General features: G+C 46.0%; 2 protein-coding genes across 3 annotated transcripts; one reads left to right on the forward strand and one right to left on the reverse strand.

The window, feature by feature from the left end:
* The first annotated feature begins 3,765 nt into the window (after positions 1-3,765).
* LOC123104230 (probable mitochondrial adenine nucleotide transporter BTL1) lies at positions 3,766-7,600 on the forward strand. Its single transcript, XM_044525995.1, has 5 exons — positions 3,766-4,141; positions 5,200-5,294; positions 6,138-6,471; positions 6,589-6,826; positions 7,000-7,600. The coding sequence occupies exons 1-5, from the start codon at positions 3,914-3,916 to the stop codon at positions 7,254-7,256; spliced, it is 1,152 nt and encodes a 383-aa protein (XP_044381930.1). The 5' UTR covers positions 3,766-3,913; the 3' UTR covers positions 7,257-7,600.
* A 1,341-nt stretch (positions 7,601-8,941) lies between these two features.
* Positions 8,942-16,241, reverse strand: LOC123104231 (pumilio homolog 5). 2 transcript variants are annotated; one of them, XM_044525997.1, is made up of 10 exons: positions 16,052-16,241; positions 14,317-14,950; positions 12,200-13,587; positions 11,958-12,099; positions 11,703-11,810; positions 10,656-10,868; positions 10,477-10,581; positions 10,025-10,219; positions 9,442-9,613; positions 8,942-9,265 (listed from the first exon to the last, which is right to left on the reverse strand). In XM_044525997.1, the coding sequence occupies exons 2-10, from the start codon at positions 14,944-14,946 to the stop codon at positions 9,231-9,233; spliced, it is 2,988 nt and encodes a 995-aa protein (XP_044381932.1). In that variant the 5' UTR covers positions 14,947-14,950; positions 16,052-16,241; the 3' UTR covers positions 8,942-9,230. The 2 variants fall into 2 exon arrangements, with proteins under 2 accessions (XP_044381932.1, XP_044381931.1); XM_044525996.1 differs by lacking the exon at positions 16,052-16,241 and adding an exon at positions 15,577-15,674.
* Positions 16,242-17,919: the final 1,678 nt, after the last annotated feature.

The following is a 17,919-nucleotide window of genomic DNA, read 5'->3' on the forward strand; positions in this document are numbered from 1 at the left end:
CCCAACAAGAGAGGCAAAACTGTGCCCAATTCAGAAGAGGAAACCACTGTTTATACACAAACGCACAACCCAAAATGCTCCTTGAAAGCTGCGACCGCCGTACAAAAGGTACTCTCTAGAAAAATCCAGTCTACTCTAGAACCAACCGCTTAAACGGTTGTCACCTAAGGACCGCCCAGTTACTATGCGGTAGACACAAAGAACTTCGACACCCATCAACCAACCACAGTGCACCAACTTGGATGAAAAGAATAAAGGAAAAAATAGCAAACATGTGACGCACGTCAACAGAAAGTCAGCAGCGGAAGAAATGGCAACGGCCACACATGAAGCACACCTCTACCCACCCCCATAATACACGTGTCAATACCAAGAATTCTCCAACATGTTGAAAAAAATCTCAAAAAAGGGGGAAAATGGATTTCCCTCGGGTACATGGTCTTACTTATTTCAATGGAGTTAGTAATGGTAGCTAGCATGTTAGAAATCTAAACTTGATGATGAGGACGATCTCCTTGGCTTGGTGAAGCTTGTGGAAAGCTAAGACTTGTGTTGACATGTTGAAGGATATCACAAACTACAAGGGGTACAATGCAACTGCAACCAATGCTTGGACTTCTCTATGGATAGAGTTCGTTGACTTAAATTCTTGATGCATGCAAGTATTTTGCCCCAAGTCTCCTCCTAGCACGACAGATGTGGGTATCTATAAGACATCAGAATGTCATAGACAGATGCAACCACCATATACAATATGGGTTAAAAACATTCCCTCCTTCCTTATTTACGTGGCACATGAGTATTTCAAGGACCAACTCTGATCATTAATTTAACCAAAAAAGGTGATTACATGTCACAAAAATTATATCATTCAATTCATATGTGTTGCTACAAACTGTAAGAAAGGCGAGGAGTTAAGTGACAGGCTCAGGATATCATCAAAAGACATTAGTGTCATGTGGACTTTGTGAAATTCACGATTAAAAAGAACAAAAATACAACAAAGGTCATGTGGCAAACGTTGGAGAATCTTAAGATACCATGGTAGGTTATTTGTAGGACACAACATTTCAAATGTAGAAACATAGGAGAGTGAACATTAGTATGTTGACTGCACATGATCGTGGACGGGAAAGAGGACAATGACTATAATCACTGTCGAATTACAAACTGGTCACTCTCTTATTTTGTGATATAACATGATTTTGTGTTGGAGCCGTATTTCTGCATTTGTTATTTGTGCCTTTTGTAAGTGTTGGTATCACTCTCACATGAAAGTAGTACTTAATGTGTTTATTTGTGTTAGTCCCACATGTGAGTAAAGGTACATTTGTTTATTTATATCTTTTGGAAGTTTTTTAAATCCTTTTTGAAAGGTTGCTAGTCTCACATGTGTGTGGGTAAAAGTGCATTTGTTTATTTTTAAGCTTGTTGGTCTCACATGTGGACTCACCACCAACTCCAAACATTATAAGTAGGAAAGATCATAGGGTAAGAAGCGGCTACATATCTCACTTATAAGCATCACAATAAGACATTGTGTATATAGCATTTTTTAGAAATGCAAGTGTGATGACATATCTTTTTCACAATGCCTCTGGATGTCAACTTAAATAGATAATACACTTTATAATGACACACTTCAACTGAATGTAATTATAACTCACAATCAAAATATGAGAGAAACTCTATATGATGAATGCCTTCGATAGTGTACCAGTATGTGCAATGGTCCGACGTAGCATAGAAAAACCGCCAGGCAAAAACCCGTACCTTAGGGGGAGCAGGGCGCATCCATATAGTATTCCAGATGACACGACGACCATCCGGTCCCCTTCTCGATGCGCTCGCCGATGGACGCTCGCACCCGTCCATGGTGAAGTGGTGAGCCGATCGAAAGGAGAACACGCTGGGTTCACATGTAAACTAAAGGGTTACAAAACACACATAAAAGCTATAGGGATAGTTGTTTGGATGGAAACACAGGAAAGAAACACCGGGCAGACGCCTCGACCCTACGCTATTGAGTCTATAAAAGAGGCCCGAATATATGTTCAAATTCTTATGAGATAAAAGAGTAGGAATTCAAATGCCACTATTCCTTTGATTCAAAGGGAAGCTCCAGTATGCGAGCGACGACAACTACGCTTCTGTGACTTGTTCTGGCGGCTGCGGCGATGGTCGTTTGGTGACACAAGATCTCAATACAATTTGTATTATATTTGGCATATTTTGTACTTCTGGTGAACCTTGATCGTTGCTCGGACGAGGAACGCCTACCTATGATCATGTCTCTCCGACGAGACTGGCATGTACGAGACGAGGTGTATCATGAGAAGCCTACGCCCCCTATAGCAGCATCAAGTAGATTCTTATCCAGCTACATCCACACATTACTCAACATCAAGCAGCTCCCTAATGCAGGGGAGACAATAGTCGACTACATCAGGTATCGAACTAGGAACAACCCACATAAAATGTTGTCGGGCGGTAGCAGTACCAAAGAGCGTTGGATTAAATCCCCCTTGGGATGGGTAAAGCTTAACATAGATGGCTCTTGGCAAGAGGAGGGCACAAGAGGTGTCGGCATGATCCTGCGGGATCACACAGGCGCAACTATCTTTGCTTCGTGCAGATCCATTCAGAGATGCACTAATGCTTTGGAAGCTGGAGTAGCAGCTTTGCTAGAAGGTTTAAACCTGGCGCTTGCTCATAGTCCGAACAAACTCATAGTGGAAACAGATTGCTCTAGATTGCCAGTAGCGGCCCTGGTAGGAGATGCCAGACAACTTTTACACTCAGTCGTTAGCATGATTTTAGTTTGGTTAACCGTGAGCAAAATAAAGTTCCTCATATCCTAGCCTAGTTATTACGACGCTCTTCGCCTAAAACTGCGGTTTGGTTGCATTGTGTGCCCGATGAGATTGACCTTTTGTGTCGGTAGGATTGTAAGGCCAACTCCACCGTGTGATCCATTTCTACCCCAAATGATCTGTTTGTGTCCGTTTGAGGTAAAACGGACAAATCAAACGATCCAACGCATGAGAGCATACGGACGTTTTGTCCGGCCCATGTCCGCTTTTACCCCATTTTCAGACCAAAGTTGCTCTAGGTTTGGGGCCAAAGCGGACAGAAAGCGGACGCCTTTGCGTCCTCGTCGTCCGCCTGTGTCCGTCTCGACCCCACATGTCACTCTCTCCTTTTCTGTACCTGGCCCACCATGTGCACCCACGACCACAACGTATGGGGTGAAAATGGGGTAGTAGCACTGCGAGCAGCGAGTTTGTGCGGCCTCTGTCCGCCGTTTGTTCTCCTTATTTCTACCCCATACGGACAAAATCCGGATAAAATGGGTATAGATTTAGGGTCGTGCGGTAGAGTTGGCCTAATGGCTCTGCTTGATTGATGAAAGTTTCCCTTTTGAAAAAAAACCTTTGAGTAATTTTCAGAACAAAAAAGGCAATCCTTAGAATTTTTCCCTAGAAAAAGGCAGTCCTTAGATTATTTCTCCCAAGAAACCTATATACACAGTTTGATTTATTTTTTGAGAAAATATATAGGAGTATACAGTTTAAAGAGGGCCTGGGTTCCTCCAGCAGTCCTCTCCTTTTTGGCGGCCCAGCAAGCAAACCAATGGCCATCCCCAAACCCTACGTCCCTATCGCTGGAGCCCGATTCCCTCCTGCCTGCCTGCCTCCTAGCCGCCACTTTCTGCTCGGTGCCGACGAAGACCCCGAAGACACAACCGAGAACGAAAACTGACGCGGGGCGCGCGCCCCCATATTTCAGACACCGCGCCGCGCCCCCGGGCCCCGCGAGCGCCGAGCGGACACCTTTTTGCGGCCGCCCCCCTCCCCTCCGGGATATTATCGACCTCCCACCCCCCCTCGCTTCCGGACGCGCCGCCATCGCCATGGGCTTCCAGGACGCGCCCAGCGGGAGCGGCGGCGCCGGGAACCTGTCCCTCGCCAGCGTCGGCTTCGCCGGCGCCGGGGTCGGGGTGGGGGTCGGGGCCAAGGGGGCCGCCTCCAGCGGCGGCGGATACAAGGAGCTCCTCGTCATGGCGCTGCCCAAGGACGACGGCCTCGACGCCGCCAAGGTCATCGGCGCCGGGCTGCCGGACGTCGGGGAGGCCTTCAGGGTAAGCATGCCCCTCCCATCCGAGAGTCTATTAGGCTGCCGCTGCTGTTCGTAGCCTGCTGGATGTTCCCATCTGCTTAAACGGGCGGATGGCGAATGGTTCCCCCCCACTGGACGGATGCGCTCGCTTGCTTCGGTTTAGTTAGGGCCGTAGACGCAGCGATACCAAATCTTGTTTGAATTCTGACCTGTTTGGCGCAGAGCGGAGCGCATGAACTGTGCGAAAATATCTGCTGAGGATATTTTACAGGGGGATATTCTGCCCTGACGTCCAAAGTAGCTGCTGAATCTGCTTCTCCGTTTAATACAATTTGCAGATTCGTTTCAGAGTTGTTTGTTTCCTATCCCACCAGTGCACCCAGGAAACATGTCTAATCTCAGTATTTGTCATTATTCATCTTTTCGTTTGACTCGTGCATGAACAAAACCTTTTTTTAGCTTACTTTTCTTTGCGCCTTTTCGTTCCTTTTCTGTGGATGCGTGTTACTATTGTTAGGACCATGCTTATTAGACCAATCAATGCGCATGAATCCTGTCGGCCGAATGGAGTAAGTATCAATACAAATTACTGCATGACTTTTGGTACTAATTTGTAGGCCCGGGATAGGCTACAATTGGGAAATAATATTCAGAACTTAAAAGCTGAGACCATTTGCCCCTTCTTACACCTTTTGCTGTGGAGAATGAGAATCTGCAAGAGGAAAGAATGAGCTAGGTTCAAAAGGCGGAAGAGAATATGAAAGCCTCGCGCACTATCATTTCAAATTGCCATTTTATTTTAACATTAGAATGAGTCAACTAGTTTTATACGCTTAGGTAACTTGAGAAAAGATTTTTGGTTGTGTTAGGAATATTCTCTGGGTTTGAACAAAGGCAAACATATGGAACAACATTTACCCTTCGGCACTTGTAATTTTCCGTGGTATAAATTTATGTATCTGGAGGCGTGCACATGTAATATTTGCAATTAGTTGTTCCAACTACCAAACTGAAATGTGTAACTGGACATGGATTTGTGAGTGATTGTCTTGACATGTTCTTTTTTCCAATCCACTGCAGACATTTTTTAGAAGTAGAGAGATTAGAGAATTTGCCAGTGGGGCGTTAGCTGGTGCTATGTCCAAAGCTGTTCTTGCTCCCCTTGAGACTATCAGGTAACCATCTTACCGTCTTTACTCGCGCAGTTTCATTTATTTACTCATCATGAAGTCTGGTACTCCGGTGTGATTTTTACACCTAACGTGCTGATCCTTGATGGTGTAAGCTTGGTTTTTAGCTTACTTTCTGATCTGGGGCTGATGCACACACTTGGGAGTTCAGATGTGATGCCAGAAATCAGTGCTCCAGCTAACTGGCCTTAGCATGATATTTCTTTTACACTCGTGTGTTCTCTTTCTTTTCAAGTTCTTCACTAAAGAACTTGGGTGTCGTGAACTATAGTTGATCCAGTAACCAGTTTGAGAAAGTTGACTGGAAACTGAGTACTAAATCTCTAAACTCAAAACAACCTTTGCAGACAAGTTAAGTTCCAGGACACCGTCTTACTGATATGCTACAAAACTACAAGGCTGCTGAGTTGGCTATTGGACTTCAAACTTATGTTTTTCTACACAATTTCTCACTGTATTACTCTAACTCTCAGCCTCCATTTAATCTAAAAGTGTAGACCTTCTACTTGCAAGAACATAATAATCACATTCTCATGTATAAACATGTTACTTTATGCAGTGCATATCCAAATTAGTCTCTAAATGTTATAGATGCGGTATTCTTGGTAGTATCCTATGCCTGCCTTTCTGAGATATTTGTGAAAATTTATTTCAGCTGAGTTTTTGGGTGTTGAAAGTTGAGAGTTGAAATATGAGTATGACATTATATGCTGAAGTTGAATGCTAATTTGCTCACATATCTTAATGGAGTTCTATAGTCATATAATGTTATGTATAGATCAAAATGAAGGAATGGTCGCATAATATCATGGTATTCATTTATTTCAGGACAAGAATGGTTGTAGGCGTAGGATCCAGACATATCGCTGGCAGTTTTGTGGAGATCATGGAACATAATGGGTGGAGAGGGCTTTGGGTGGGCAATACAATCAACATGATCCGCATTATTCCCACTCAAGCAATTGAGCTTGGAACATTTGAGTATGTCAAAAGGGGCATGAAGTCAGCACAAGAGAAATGGAAAGAGGATGGATGCCCAAAGATACAGCTTGGTAATATGAAAATCGATATTCCACTCCACTTGTTATCTCCAGTTGCTATTGCTGGTGCGGCTGCTGGAATTGCTGGTACATTGATGTGCCATCCTCTTGAAGTAATTAAGGTAATTGCTGAACTGATTCAATGTTGAAGCGAAAACTTAAAACTATTTTTCCAGCCATATATTAAGTTGTTCCATCACACTCTACTTGTGTATCATATTGTTTATGTTCTATGGCAGGATCGCCTGACCGTGGATCGAGTGACTTATCCTAGCATTAGCATTGCCTTCAGCAAGATATATCGAACTGAAGGTATCAGAGGTCTCTATTCTGGCCTCTGCCCGACACTAATTGGCATGCTTCCTTACAGCACATGCTACTACTTTATGTACGACACAATCAAGACCTCATACTGCCGCCTACATAAGAAGAAATCCTTGAGCCGTCCTGAGCTACTAATTATCGGAGCTCTGACAGGTAAAGGATTCAGCACTGCCTGCAACTAGCTTCATTCAGTTACCAATTGAAATATCTTAAAATTCACTATGAATCTACATAAGAAGCGGAATTTCAGTTGCTGCCCAAACAACTACTTGGAACTCGAGGGTAGTAAACAGGCATCACATTTTCCTCGTCGTTTCTGCATGCAGGTCTGACGGCGAGCACGATCAGCTTCCCCCTGGAGGTGGCGAGGAAGCGGCTCATGGTAGGCGCCCTGCAGGGGAAGTGCCCGCCCAACATGGTGGCGGCCCTGTCAGAAGTGATCCGGGAGGAGGGCCTCCTGGGGATCTACCGCGGGTGGGGGGCGAGCTGCCTCAAGGTGATGCCGAATTCGGGCATCACCTGGATGTTCTACGAGGCGTGGAAGGACATCCTCCTGGGCGAGAAGGACAAGCACCTCGACTAGCCGACGACGACGAAACAGCCCTTAGGCGACTGGGCCGAGGATGATGAGTTACTGAACAAACAGACAGTGCTAGGCGTTGCTGTGGTGGAATAATGTTGTGTGGGGGTTCTGATCCTTTCCCAGTTTTCGAATCCCCCACCTCTGCCTGTGCCGAACGGTTAGATTAGGAGGGACGCGCCGGTGCGATTGCTGTCTGGCCGATGATGAGTGGAAGCATTTGTGTTTGCTGCTCCTTCGCTAATTTGGGATGCATGGTTGCGCATGGTACTATTCGTCAACCACTTTCAGGATGGTTGATTACAGATTGAAAACGAGGGCATGTTTCTGTGTGCTCCATTTCTCCATCATCCTCGTCAGTATTCTGCCTTGTATTCTGGCGTGAGCCGTCAGTATTCTACTCCTTGTATTCTTTTGTCAGCCGGCAGCGTAAGGCCCCTCCTAATGCGTAGGTGCTTAGATCAGATTGTGGTGCTTATTGCATAATAAAAATGATTCAACGACTCTGCATAGGCGCTTATCTTCTTGTTTAATTTAATTAGTTGTCTAACTGTAAATTGTGTTTTCCTGTAGGAGTTCACTGCAAGTACAAAGCATCTTAGTCATAATAAAAATTATACCAAAATTTGAGACCCCAAAAGGACCACTATTGTGACCAAAAATGTGCCGTTGTCGTCGCTCCCATACCAGAGCCGGCTTAGCTTGTCAATGGCAGTCGTCGCCATTGAACCCTTCATAGATCTAAGATCTCATCACATGCGAGAAACCCTAACCTCATCCTCCCAAGGAGATGGCAAAATCTACGCGTCGACTATGTCCAAACAGACGAACTCAAGAAGGATCGGAGCCCAGAAGACAAATTCAAAGAAGCGCCGTCATCCACAGCGCCGCACCTGCGAGGACTAAAAAACCCTAACCTAATATGCTAACCGAAGCAAAGGAGGCACCAGAACCCCCCTCCTTGCCACCAGCAACAGAGGCACTGGAGTGAAGGCATTGGGATCCTCCTCCCTGTCACCGGCCACCGAAGCGGTAGGCACACCAGAACCCCCCTCCTTGCCACCAGCCACAGAGGCACTGGAGTGAAGGCATTGGGATCCTCCTCCTTGTCACCAGCCACCGAAGCGGTAGGCACACCAGAACCCCCCTCCTTGCCACCAGCCACAGAGGCACTGGAGTGAAGGCATTGGGATCCTCCTCCCTGTCACCAGCCACCGAAGCGGTAGGCACACCAGAACCCCCCTCCTTGCCACCAGCCATAGAGGCACTGGAGTGAAGGCATTGGGATCCTCCTCCCTGTCACCAGCCACCGAAGCGGTAGGCACACCAGAACCCCCCTCCTTGCCACCAGCCACAGAGGCACTGGAGTGAAGGCATTGGGATCCTCCTCCCTGCCACCAGCCACCGAAGCGGTAGGCAGAGGGGAGATGAATCCATGAGCTTGTCAGTGAAGCCTAGAGTTTGCCCTAATCGTCTAGGGTTAGGGGAGGAAAACAAGAGGATTTTTTACCTACTTTGACAGCCTTAGCACCTCCGTCCTTTCAGACGCCAGGTGGCTCCTGGTCACATGCCTCACACCTGCACGCAGGGAGGTGCTTGGCGCACAAAGGAGAATAGGATCAGCGAAGGTAAACCTACAGCGCAATAACTGGAAAAGAGAAAAACAGAGCAAACGCTGGGAAACGCAGGGTCAGCAAATCACATCACCAAGCAGGTCTAGACATGTATACTCTACCACACCACCATTCTGGAAAATCTCTATGAGCAGCCACACGACACGATCACCATCACTCAATCATCCTAGCATAACTACACCCAGACACGGGCGACAAAGACTATCTGTACGATCTGGAGTCAGTTATGTTCAGACTGCTGAAAAGCACCATTGCCGCCCCTTTTTTTCCCGCATTCTCCACTGACAGGGTCGACCTGGGGTGGCCGGCACTCTTTCCGTGAAGGATCCGGGTAGTCTTCGGTTCAGGCTTTCTTCTGGGAGCCCGGCGGCGCAGCACCTGAAAATGTCGGGCGCAGCAAACAAGTTAAATGCAGCTAGAAACACAGGCCAAGAGAAAGCTCGACACAAGCAACACCCGTTGCATTGCCCACGAGACGGTGCCAGAATTTCCAGTGGCATACAAGAAATCGTTTCATGGCAGTATGGTTGACAAGAGTTGACAGAGGAACGTACCATCACCAGAGAACTGCTCGATTCGGCTGGCGATATGCTTGCCGTAGGTGTACTTCCTCAGCGCTTGCAAGTGACCCTTCATACGACTGACAAGAGCATCCCTCTGTTGTCCATTGCATGTTTCAAGTATCTTCTGAACCACATAATTAGCAAACTGGTCCTTCATCATCACCTACAAACAAGCATCATGACATTGCATGTCAATCCTGGATTAAATTGAATGAGCAAAACTGTAGCCTATAACTACTTAAACATAAAAATCAGCATACAAGTGAACATGATTACTTCTTTGTTAGAACAGAAGGGAACAGAATTACTGATACTACTGCCAAGCAGTGACAGTCAAGAGTATGGCCACACAGTATCTGAAGAGATCAAGAGAACCATTTCTTATTTTCCTATGAATCACTAATTTATGTTTTATGTCTAGATTCTTGAACTCATACTGCCTGTTGATGTTTTTACATGGAAGGTGTCTGCTTGCTCTTTTACCCGGAGTTTAGGCATTTGCCAAGTTTTGACCAAACTAGATGTCAGCTATTTAACCATGAAAACATAGAAAGCCAACATTCATCGTACGTACCAGCAAATAATTATTTCCCTCAGTCTGTTCCAGAATCTTCTTGATCAAAAGATCCCGCTCTGCTACATCCCCATGTTGGAAACACTTCTCTATGACATTAGATGCAAATTTGTTTTGGCTCATGGACACGACCTGCCTAGCCAATTTACTGATGATTTGGCTCCTTTCATGCGCTTTTCCTTTCTCCAAAACATGCTGCAAAAGAGCAGTGTTATAACAGAAGTAATATGTACTGTATGTTTGCTGGACTCAACATCAGTGATTATACAGGCTCACGACCTCACGTGGGAACAAATCTTTGCGTAGATTAACACACAACTACCAAATACAATGGGATCAGAAAAGGACCAAATATCTAAGTTCGTCAGCTAGACCATATCCTCCATTGAATTATTTTCTGTCCAGACATCTGTGTAAACGAGATTACAGTATAGACTGCAAAGAAAATTCACCTGTGTGACATAATTTCCATACTGATCTTGTGCCAGGATGCAAGTGGACTGCAAGATTTCATCTATTAAACCATCTGAACCATTGCTGCAATGCTCGAGGATTCTCTGCCAAATGGACAAAAGAAGTTGAACACACACAAATGATGCAAGAATAATACAAACTACCATTATCAATTTACCTGAATAACACGACAACCATATGGATGCATGGCTAGGGTGGCAACTTGTCCCTGAAAAGCCGACACCACAAAGCCAATATGCTCCACAGGGACACACTCAACACACTTCTGTATAACATGATTCCCATTTTGGTCGCGAACACATTCTAGAACATGTCCATCAAGCTCACGAACAAGTTCTATTTTTTGATCAAGCTCAATTGCTTCAAGGGCCTGCGATATTAACAGTAAAGAAGGCAAACAAAAATCCAACAGTGAGAGCATAATATTAAGGACTGACACTAATTCATGAGAAATGATACAACACAAGAACATACAACCAGGCATTGGCTACTGATAAAATCTAAGATACCTCTACAAATGTTTGGCTTGTGGCCCTCAGCTTTTTAGCTCTACGGTTTTTATCTGTAATTACTCAACTCAGCGATGATACAACACAAAAACATACAACCCGGCATTGGCTACTGATAAAATCTAAGATAATTCTACAAATTTGGCATGCAGTCCCCAGCCTTATAGCTCTACGGGTTTTATCTGTAATCACACTCAGTTCAGGGATGATTTCTCACCTTATTTATTCTTCATCTTTCTTGGAAGAGAAGTTTCACTATATCCGTTAAAAAAATCAAATGATCCAAAGCAGAGTGAGTTTTGTAGGACGTTAGCTAACATCCACGCCAGTTATCAACAAGCACATGGCATCACGAACTTTTGTTCCTTAATAAAGTTTGATCGTGTTTCACCTTCAACATATACTGATCAACTAATAACTAGCCAGCCAGGAACAAAAATTGCATCCTGATTACCATGCACAATACGAAAACGTGGCATATGATATTCAAGTTAAAATAGTCGTATGACTTGATGAAGATCACTTACTGCACAAAGTTTTCTCAACATAAATGGGAGAAACAATCTAACAAGCCGTGCTAATATGCTAGTATTCAACAACATGTTGGGGTGACATGATTCATCAATAGATAATTGGATATGTATATGTCGTTATGCTGCAATAAATATATATTCCCGCAAAAGCAGTGAAATTACCTTCTGAAATACTCGGCAACCATATATCTGAAGGCTCAAAGTTAACACATGACCAGCAAGCTTTTTGGCAAGGTCTCTTCTCTGCTTACAGTCCCCATGTTCAAACATCTGCAAGGAATAAACAATTCACAATTACTGCTGGTAACAAGGTACAGGTGTGTAATATGCCTTACAGAAAAATCATGCAAGTGTTAATGTGTCATGCCTTGCATAAACAATTTACCAGAAATAATGTATACAAAAAGAGTAGCATACCTTTTGGATCACATAATTTCCAAATACATCAGTCATCAACGATGAAGCATGAGGAAGGATTTCAGCAAACACTAAGGCCTTGTCTTCAGTGCTGCCATTCTCCAGCTTCTGCTGAATGAATCGACTGCCATTTTGGTCAGAGCTGTGATCAAGAACATACAAGCAATTAAAGCCTCAAAACTTTTCATTTGATTATACACATCTGGCGGACAACAAAATAGACAATTAACTCCACAACTAACCTGTATTCCGCTATATGGCCTTTGATGTCAGATAACTCAACCATGTGGGCTTTGTTGGACCTAACTTCACCAACAGAACAGTGTGGACTGGGATCTGATTTCTCCCCCTCTCGCTGCCCTTGAATCCCATGACTAATGCCCATAGTTTTTGATGGGGACTGGAATCCCGGTACACCATTTCTCCTGTCACAAGGATATGTTCCTGATGAAGGTTGGCCATGAGACACCGGAGTTGTAGGATATGGCATTGGTGTACTGATGTAAGGTGAGGTGCCTGGATGATTTCCAACATAACTTCCTTGTTTTCTGGTTGTAGAGGAGCTACAAGCTCCAGTATTTGGAAACTGAACTTTCTGTCCTGACTGGTGCATGATTCCTGGCACAACTTTTTCTGAACCAAAAGGAGCAGTAAAGTTACCTACAAAATTACTACTTGGCCTCACCGTATCATATGGATTTCCAAGACCATAGTGATACATAGATGGTTGCTGGAAATAATGAATGAGGCTAAGATCAGGTACAGATGGTGGCATAGTCACCCCAGGTTGCTCATAAATCTTAAATGGGTTCGAAAATTCAGCTCCTACAGCAATATTTCCTGTTGAAGGAAAACCAGCTAGTCTACCACTAAAGGTCGGAGTAAGAGGAGTATCAAAAGGTGTCATGACAGGAAGCTGAGGAGCAAAGTTAGTCATAAAAGGTGGCAAGAATGAACTAGGCAATCCATGGCCATCAATTCCATATGGGGGCATCAAGACACCAGGTAACTGTGAATTCTGATAATACGGACTCTGTGTATAAAAAGGCGTTGGCATTCCATGCTGGGACATCAACTGAATGTCACCAGAATATAGATTCATATGAGCATGAGAGAAGTTATTCACAAACGGAACTTGAGGAAGATTGATGCCTTGGGGAATCATTTGAGTACGATCACAGTGTGATGAGCTATTCTGCAATAAGACATTGTTCTGCCGCTGTTGCCTAACATGTGCACTACCCTGGGTATCCAGATTAATATTCAGGTTTTTCATACTGGAGTCCACACCATTAAGTATGGCACGCACTGCACCACCAGACTTAATTTCAGTACTCGGATTTCCCTGCTGAGAAGCGCCCATGATATTATTCACAGAACTGGATGAAGTCGAAGGAGATGAAGCTGCGAGACTGTTGCTACTAAGTGTATTTCTCACTGGACTCCCAATAGGTCCACATGGCCGTTGAGGGGTATCTATTGGAAATCCATTCAAATCTGATGACTTGACAATAGCATGTGGAGAATTCATTGATGAGCTGATGCAACAGACAGATTCTTCATCACCAGAATTGGTATTTGAAGGACCAGAAGAATTATTGTACAAATCAGTGCTGCGAGGAAAGTTTTCCTAAATAATAAGCAAACCATCAGTACTAGTTTAAAATGAGGTATCCAAAGTGTCAATCAACAATACATACACTGTCAATCATCAAACAAGTGTGCGCCCGCACACTAAGTTTCTCATTAATTAGAAAAAAAACAAGCCCTTAACCATGATTATAGAACATGATTTACAAGTAACTACTAAGAACTTCCACTTCCAACATCTTTTGCGAATCATAAATAAGTTTTTTTTGGCAGATAGGTAACAGAAAAACATCAATCATGTTAAGCATTTTGGATCTACAGTTGCTATTTCAAAACAAGGCCGAAGTTTGAAATCTTAAATATGACATAAGATATGTATTTTTTTAGGGAACTTAGGATATTTAGTTATGCTTTTACCGAAAAGCCCAGCTGCTACAGTTCTAACTCAAGATTGGAAAAGGATGGTGCAAACTGCAGGTGAATTAGTATCTTGTTACACTGGTTAATCATGAGTTGGATATTTACGCCCACCAAAAGCTCCATTTCTTGTTCATTGTGAAGACATAATGCCTTAAAATTGTGCAGGTGGAATTTAATACTTGATGGATGCAAAATGACATGTAGTTTAATCAAGGTGTTCAAGAAAAACCTTGATGGATGTTGAATGAAGTATTTTGGGAATAAGGAATCATAAGCTTGGTTAATTTATATATGGAACAAACGCAGCAGACCTAGAAGTGCTTAAGGAGTTAATACATGGACAATTTACCTGCATTAAGCCTACAAGTTTTGAGCTGTGACACCCTATGCTAGATGTGCTTTGGTCAGTATGACATCCAGCATCCTCTGCCGAGCTTGAATCTAACTTCGATGAACTGTCATCCTCAGGCTCCTCCTTGTGCGTTGATAGAGTAGAACGATGAGTCAAGGACCTGTCACTGCTGCTGTGATCATATAATGGCCTCCATTCTCCAGCTTTGCTAGACCGGTTCATCAACCTTCTGCTCTCTCTTGAGACAAGCGGTGCAGGAAGCCTTGGGTTCAAATTCACCTTGCAGCCATAATATTTCAAGTATGCCGGATCAGAGCATAGCTCCGACTCTGAACTGACAGCTCCAGAGCTCAAGTTCCTCAATGTGGCCTCAAGGTTCCCACTGTGCTTGCCTATGAGGTGACCAAGTTCAGCCAAAGACCCCTCCATGCTAGGAGGTGCACTCCCACTGCGATCAGGGGCAGCATCCCTCCAGCTTCCATGAATAGCACCACTGTTCATGTCGAATGCCAGCTCCTCTCCTGAAAGACTTGCTGGCGAAAGGTCATATGAACCCAGGTCCTTGCTTGGTTGCCAGTCCGCATCTCCTGTACCTCCAATTAACGGCAGGGCACTCCCTGCGACCATTTTTCTGAACAACAAATGTGACCGTTCAGTGCTGAATTCACAACAAAATTCTGTTATTTAGGGGTGTAAGCATATGCATGCTGCATGAGAAAAAAATCATGCAAAGTGTGAATAAATAAAGGGAACTGCCTATAACTATGGCGGATGTGTTTTTAAAACCACAGTCCACTGTTCAACACGTTGGATCTTCTTTTTTCTCTCCTCAGATCTTCTTCTGCTTGCCTCCTCAATCCAACCTGCATCCATTGTGCCGCTGCCTCCAGCTTATCATGTCGTGCGGCCACCGCCACCACCATCGCTGGATCAAGGGTTCAACCTAGCCAACCCCTATGCCCGGCGCCAAACACCCCTGCCACCGCCAATCTAATCACTAACTCCAGCGAGGTCCCCTCACTCGGCTACGCCTCGCAGTTCACCGGTGTAAGTTCAGCAGCCGCGTGCATTTTTTTGAAAAATGCAGGCGACCGGTAAAAAGAAATTTCAAAATAAATAAATAAATGACAGCCCTTTATCACACAGTTTGTAGTCCAACGCAACAGTAACTTATTGCTCTTTGTGAAAAAATTATGCATATAGTCACCATTGTTAACAAAACTGTCTAATTTTATTAAAAATCTACTACTACGCTACCTATCTGATGCACCCGGAAGTTTCCAACACCACCGAGGGAAAGCACACAGGGAAAAAGAACACGTTCGGCGAAGAGTCGCCATCCTAGGGAGACAGGGTCCGGACGAAGCCGCAGAGCACAATCATCGTAGAAAATGGCGCAAAAACAGCCACGGGGTTGTAAATTCGCCACCTGATCAAGCGCTCGCCTCGCACGGAAACGCGCTCCCGGTTCCAGAAACCAGGGGCGAACCCACCCGCCCGCCTTCGCCAAAAATAGTAGTCCACGAACAATACAACCAAAAAAGAACGGAAATAAAAAACAGCGCCTCTCCCTGACTTCTCTACAGCGCCACAGCGGCCAGCACGGAGACCGCCCCCTTCGAGAACTCGACCAGCGAAGCAATGGCGAAACGCGGACGCGTCGCGTTCCCGGCTTCCCGCCACCCGGAGCCGTACAATTGGGTCGGCGAAAAGAAAAGGCAGAGTCGCTGACCTCGCTTGACCCGGCGGCGACCGGCGCCCGGAACCCTAGGAGGAGCGCCTGCTCCGTCCCTCCCCCGCCCCCTCTTGCTCGCCGGCTCCTCGCCGCGAATGCTTTCCCTCCCTCCCTCCCTCCGCCTCTCTTTCCCTTCCTCTCCTCTGCTTTCTGTTTCCTCAGGCTTTGTGTTGCGCTGGCGCGGAGCCCGAGGGGAGAAGGGGAGAAGGCTCCTTAAACCCTCGGCGGATCCCTTTTACGCCGCGGAATTAGCGCCGAAATCCCGCGGTTGCCCCTGGCGGCCTGCCCAGAGGTTCGTGCGGGGGCGCGATGTGCGGCCGCGATGCGCCGGGCCCACGCCTTGCGCTCTGTTGTACGGTGGGGGTGATTGGCCGTTGTTCCTAGGCGACGGCAGGCCGCCTGCCCCTGCTTAGGTTAGGGCCAGCTAAGCTACGCGTTCCGGGGGAAGCCCCCCCTCCTCCTCCCCGCGCCCGCGTTGCTCGTGGGCTCCGAATGGCCGCGCGGATGCGACGCGATGCGGGGGACCACCACATGCGTGCGGTAGGTGGGGGCACGTTTTTCGTGGGCTCCGGTGACCGCACAGATGTTGCGTGATGCGGGGGACCGACGCTCTCGTGGGCTCCGAGCGGCCTCGCAGATGCGGCGTGATGGGGGGGCCACCGGAGGGTGTTCTCGTGGGCTTCGAGTGGCTGCGCGGATCTGACGTGATGTGGGGACCATCGAAGGGCGTTCTCGTGGGCTTCGAGTGGCCGTGCGGATCTGGCGTGATGTGGGGACCACCGGAGGGCGTTCTCGTGGGCTTCGAGTGGCCGTGCGGATGCGGTGTGATGTGGGGGGCCATCACGTGAGGATGTCGTGTTGTTGATGCGTGATATCTTTCCCTTTTCGATAGTTGTGCTCGATGCTAGAGCCAGCACAGCTAATGGGTGTGCATATTTCCTTATCAATAACAATTTTATTGAGTTTCAAATTTATTGGATGCATATATGTGTATTATGCATGAATAGCCAACGTTTCTTGCAAAAAAGATGGGTGTACATTTTTAAACCCAAATACCCCTGTAGCTCTACCCGGGGCATCACCCCGTGTTTGACCTCTCCCCTCAAGTAATCCATGTTTGCCTTTTGTCCCATTGTAACTCTAGATTAATCCCTTCCCTCCTCCTCTTATCAAGGAGTGGGAGGCGATGGAGGTGATAGAGGGTGACAGCGATCGAAGGAGGCGACGCGAAGGGAATCAATATAAGAAATGGTCGTTGCTCCTAGGCGATGACAAGATTCGCTGGCCGTGCTTAGGGTTGGGAGGGGCATCACCCCGCGTACCAAGGACACCCATTTTTTTGGAAAACGTAGTAGAAAACAAAAAAATCATACCTATAAAAAAACAATTTCACTATGAAGATGCAAAGAGTTTAGATATGATCTTTACCAAAGATGAAACAGAGAGAAGAGGTTGGCGAAGATGTTGTAGATTCCCGCAACTAGGTTCAAACCTCCCAGTCGCGAGAATTTCTCTCGTTCGGGGATCGAAGGTATGATCCCTCTCCTGGTATCCACGCATACGGAATCACCGATCCAACAAGGCTTCGCCATCCAGGACGGAGAGCTACTGGAGACTAGGAGATGCAATAGCCTCGCGACAATGGTGGAGAACATGCAGAGAGAAAGGGACAGGGCACCGCTAGGAATTCAGATGGAATTGAGGGGCCACCCCCTCCACTATATATAGGCGCAGGGAAGTGCCTTGGGGGAGGGTCTCCCTCCCCTAGGGTTGGCCGCACCAAGGAGGGACACACCCCAAACCCTGACCGCCACCCCTTTGCCTTGTCCTGCAAGGCATGTGGGGTGCATGATAACCCACAAGTA

Source organism: Triticum aestivum, chromosome 5A (assembly GCF_018294505.1).
Source record: "Triticum aestivum cultivar Chinese Spring chromosome 5A, IWGSC CS RefSeq v2.1, whole genome shotgun sequence".
NCBI classification, from domain to species: domain Eukaryota; kingdom Viridiplantae; phylum Streptophyta; class Magnoliopsida; order Poales; family Poaceae; genus Triticum; species Triticum aestivum.

Bases quoted from the DNA above. Each gene is read 5' to 3' on its own strand.
- LOC123104230 (XM_044525995.1), top strand. From the start codon at position 3,914: ATGGGCTTCCAGGACGCGCCCAGCGGGAGCGGCGGCGCCGGGAACCTG. The intron at 4,142-5,199 runs GTAAGCATGCCC...AATCCACTGCAG, and splicing joins ACGTCGGGGAGGCCTTCAGG to ACATTTTTTAGAAGTAGAGA. The intron at 5,295-6,137 runs GTAACCATCTTA...CATTTATTTCAG, and splicing joins GCTCCCCTTGAGACTATCAG to GACAAGAATGGTTGTAGGCG.
- LOC123104231 (XM_044525996.1), bottom strand. From the start codon at position 15,659: ATGGCGACTCTTCGCCGAACGTGTTCTTTTTCCCTGTGTGCTTTCCCT. The intron at 12,100-12,199 runs GTTAGTTGTGGA...TCTTGATCACAG, and splicing joins GGCCATATAGCGGAATACAG to CTCTGACCAAAATGGCAGTC. The intron at 10,582-10,655 runs GTAAATTGATAA...TCCATTTGGCAG, and splicing joins ATGGTTGTCGTGTTATTCAG to AGAATCCTCGAGCATTGCAG.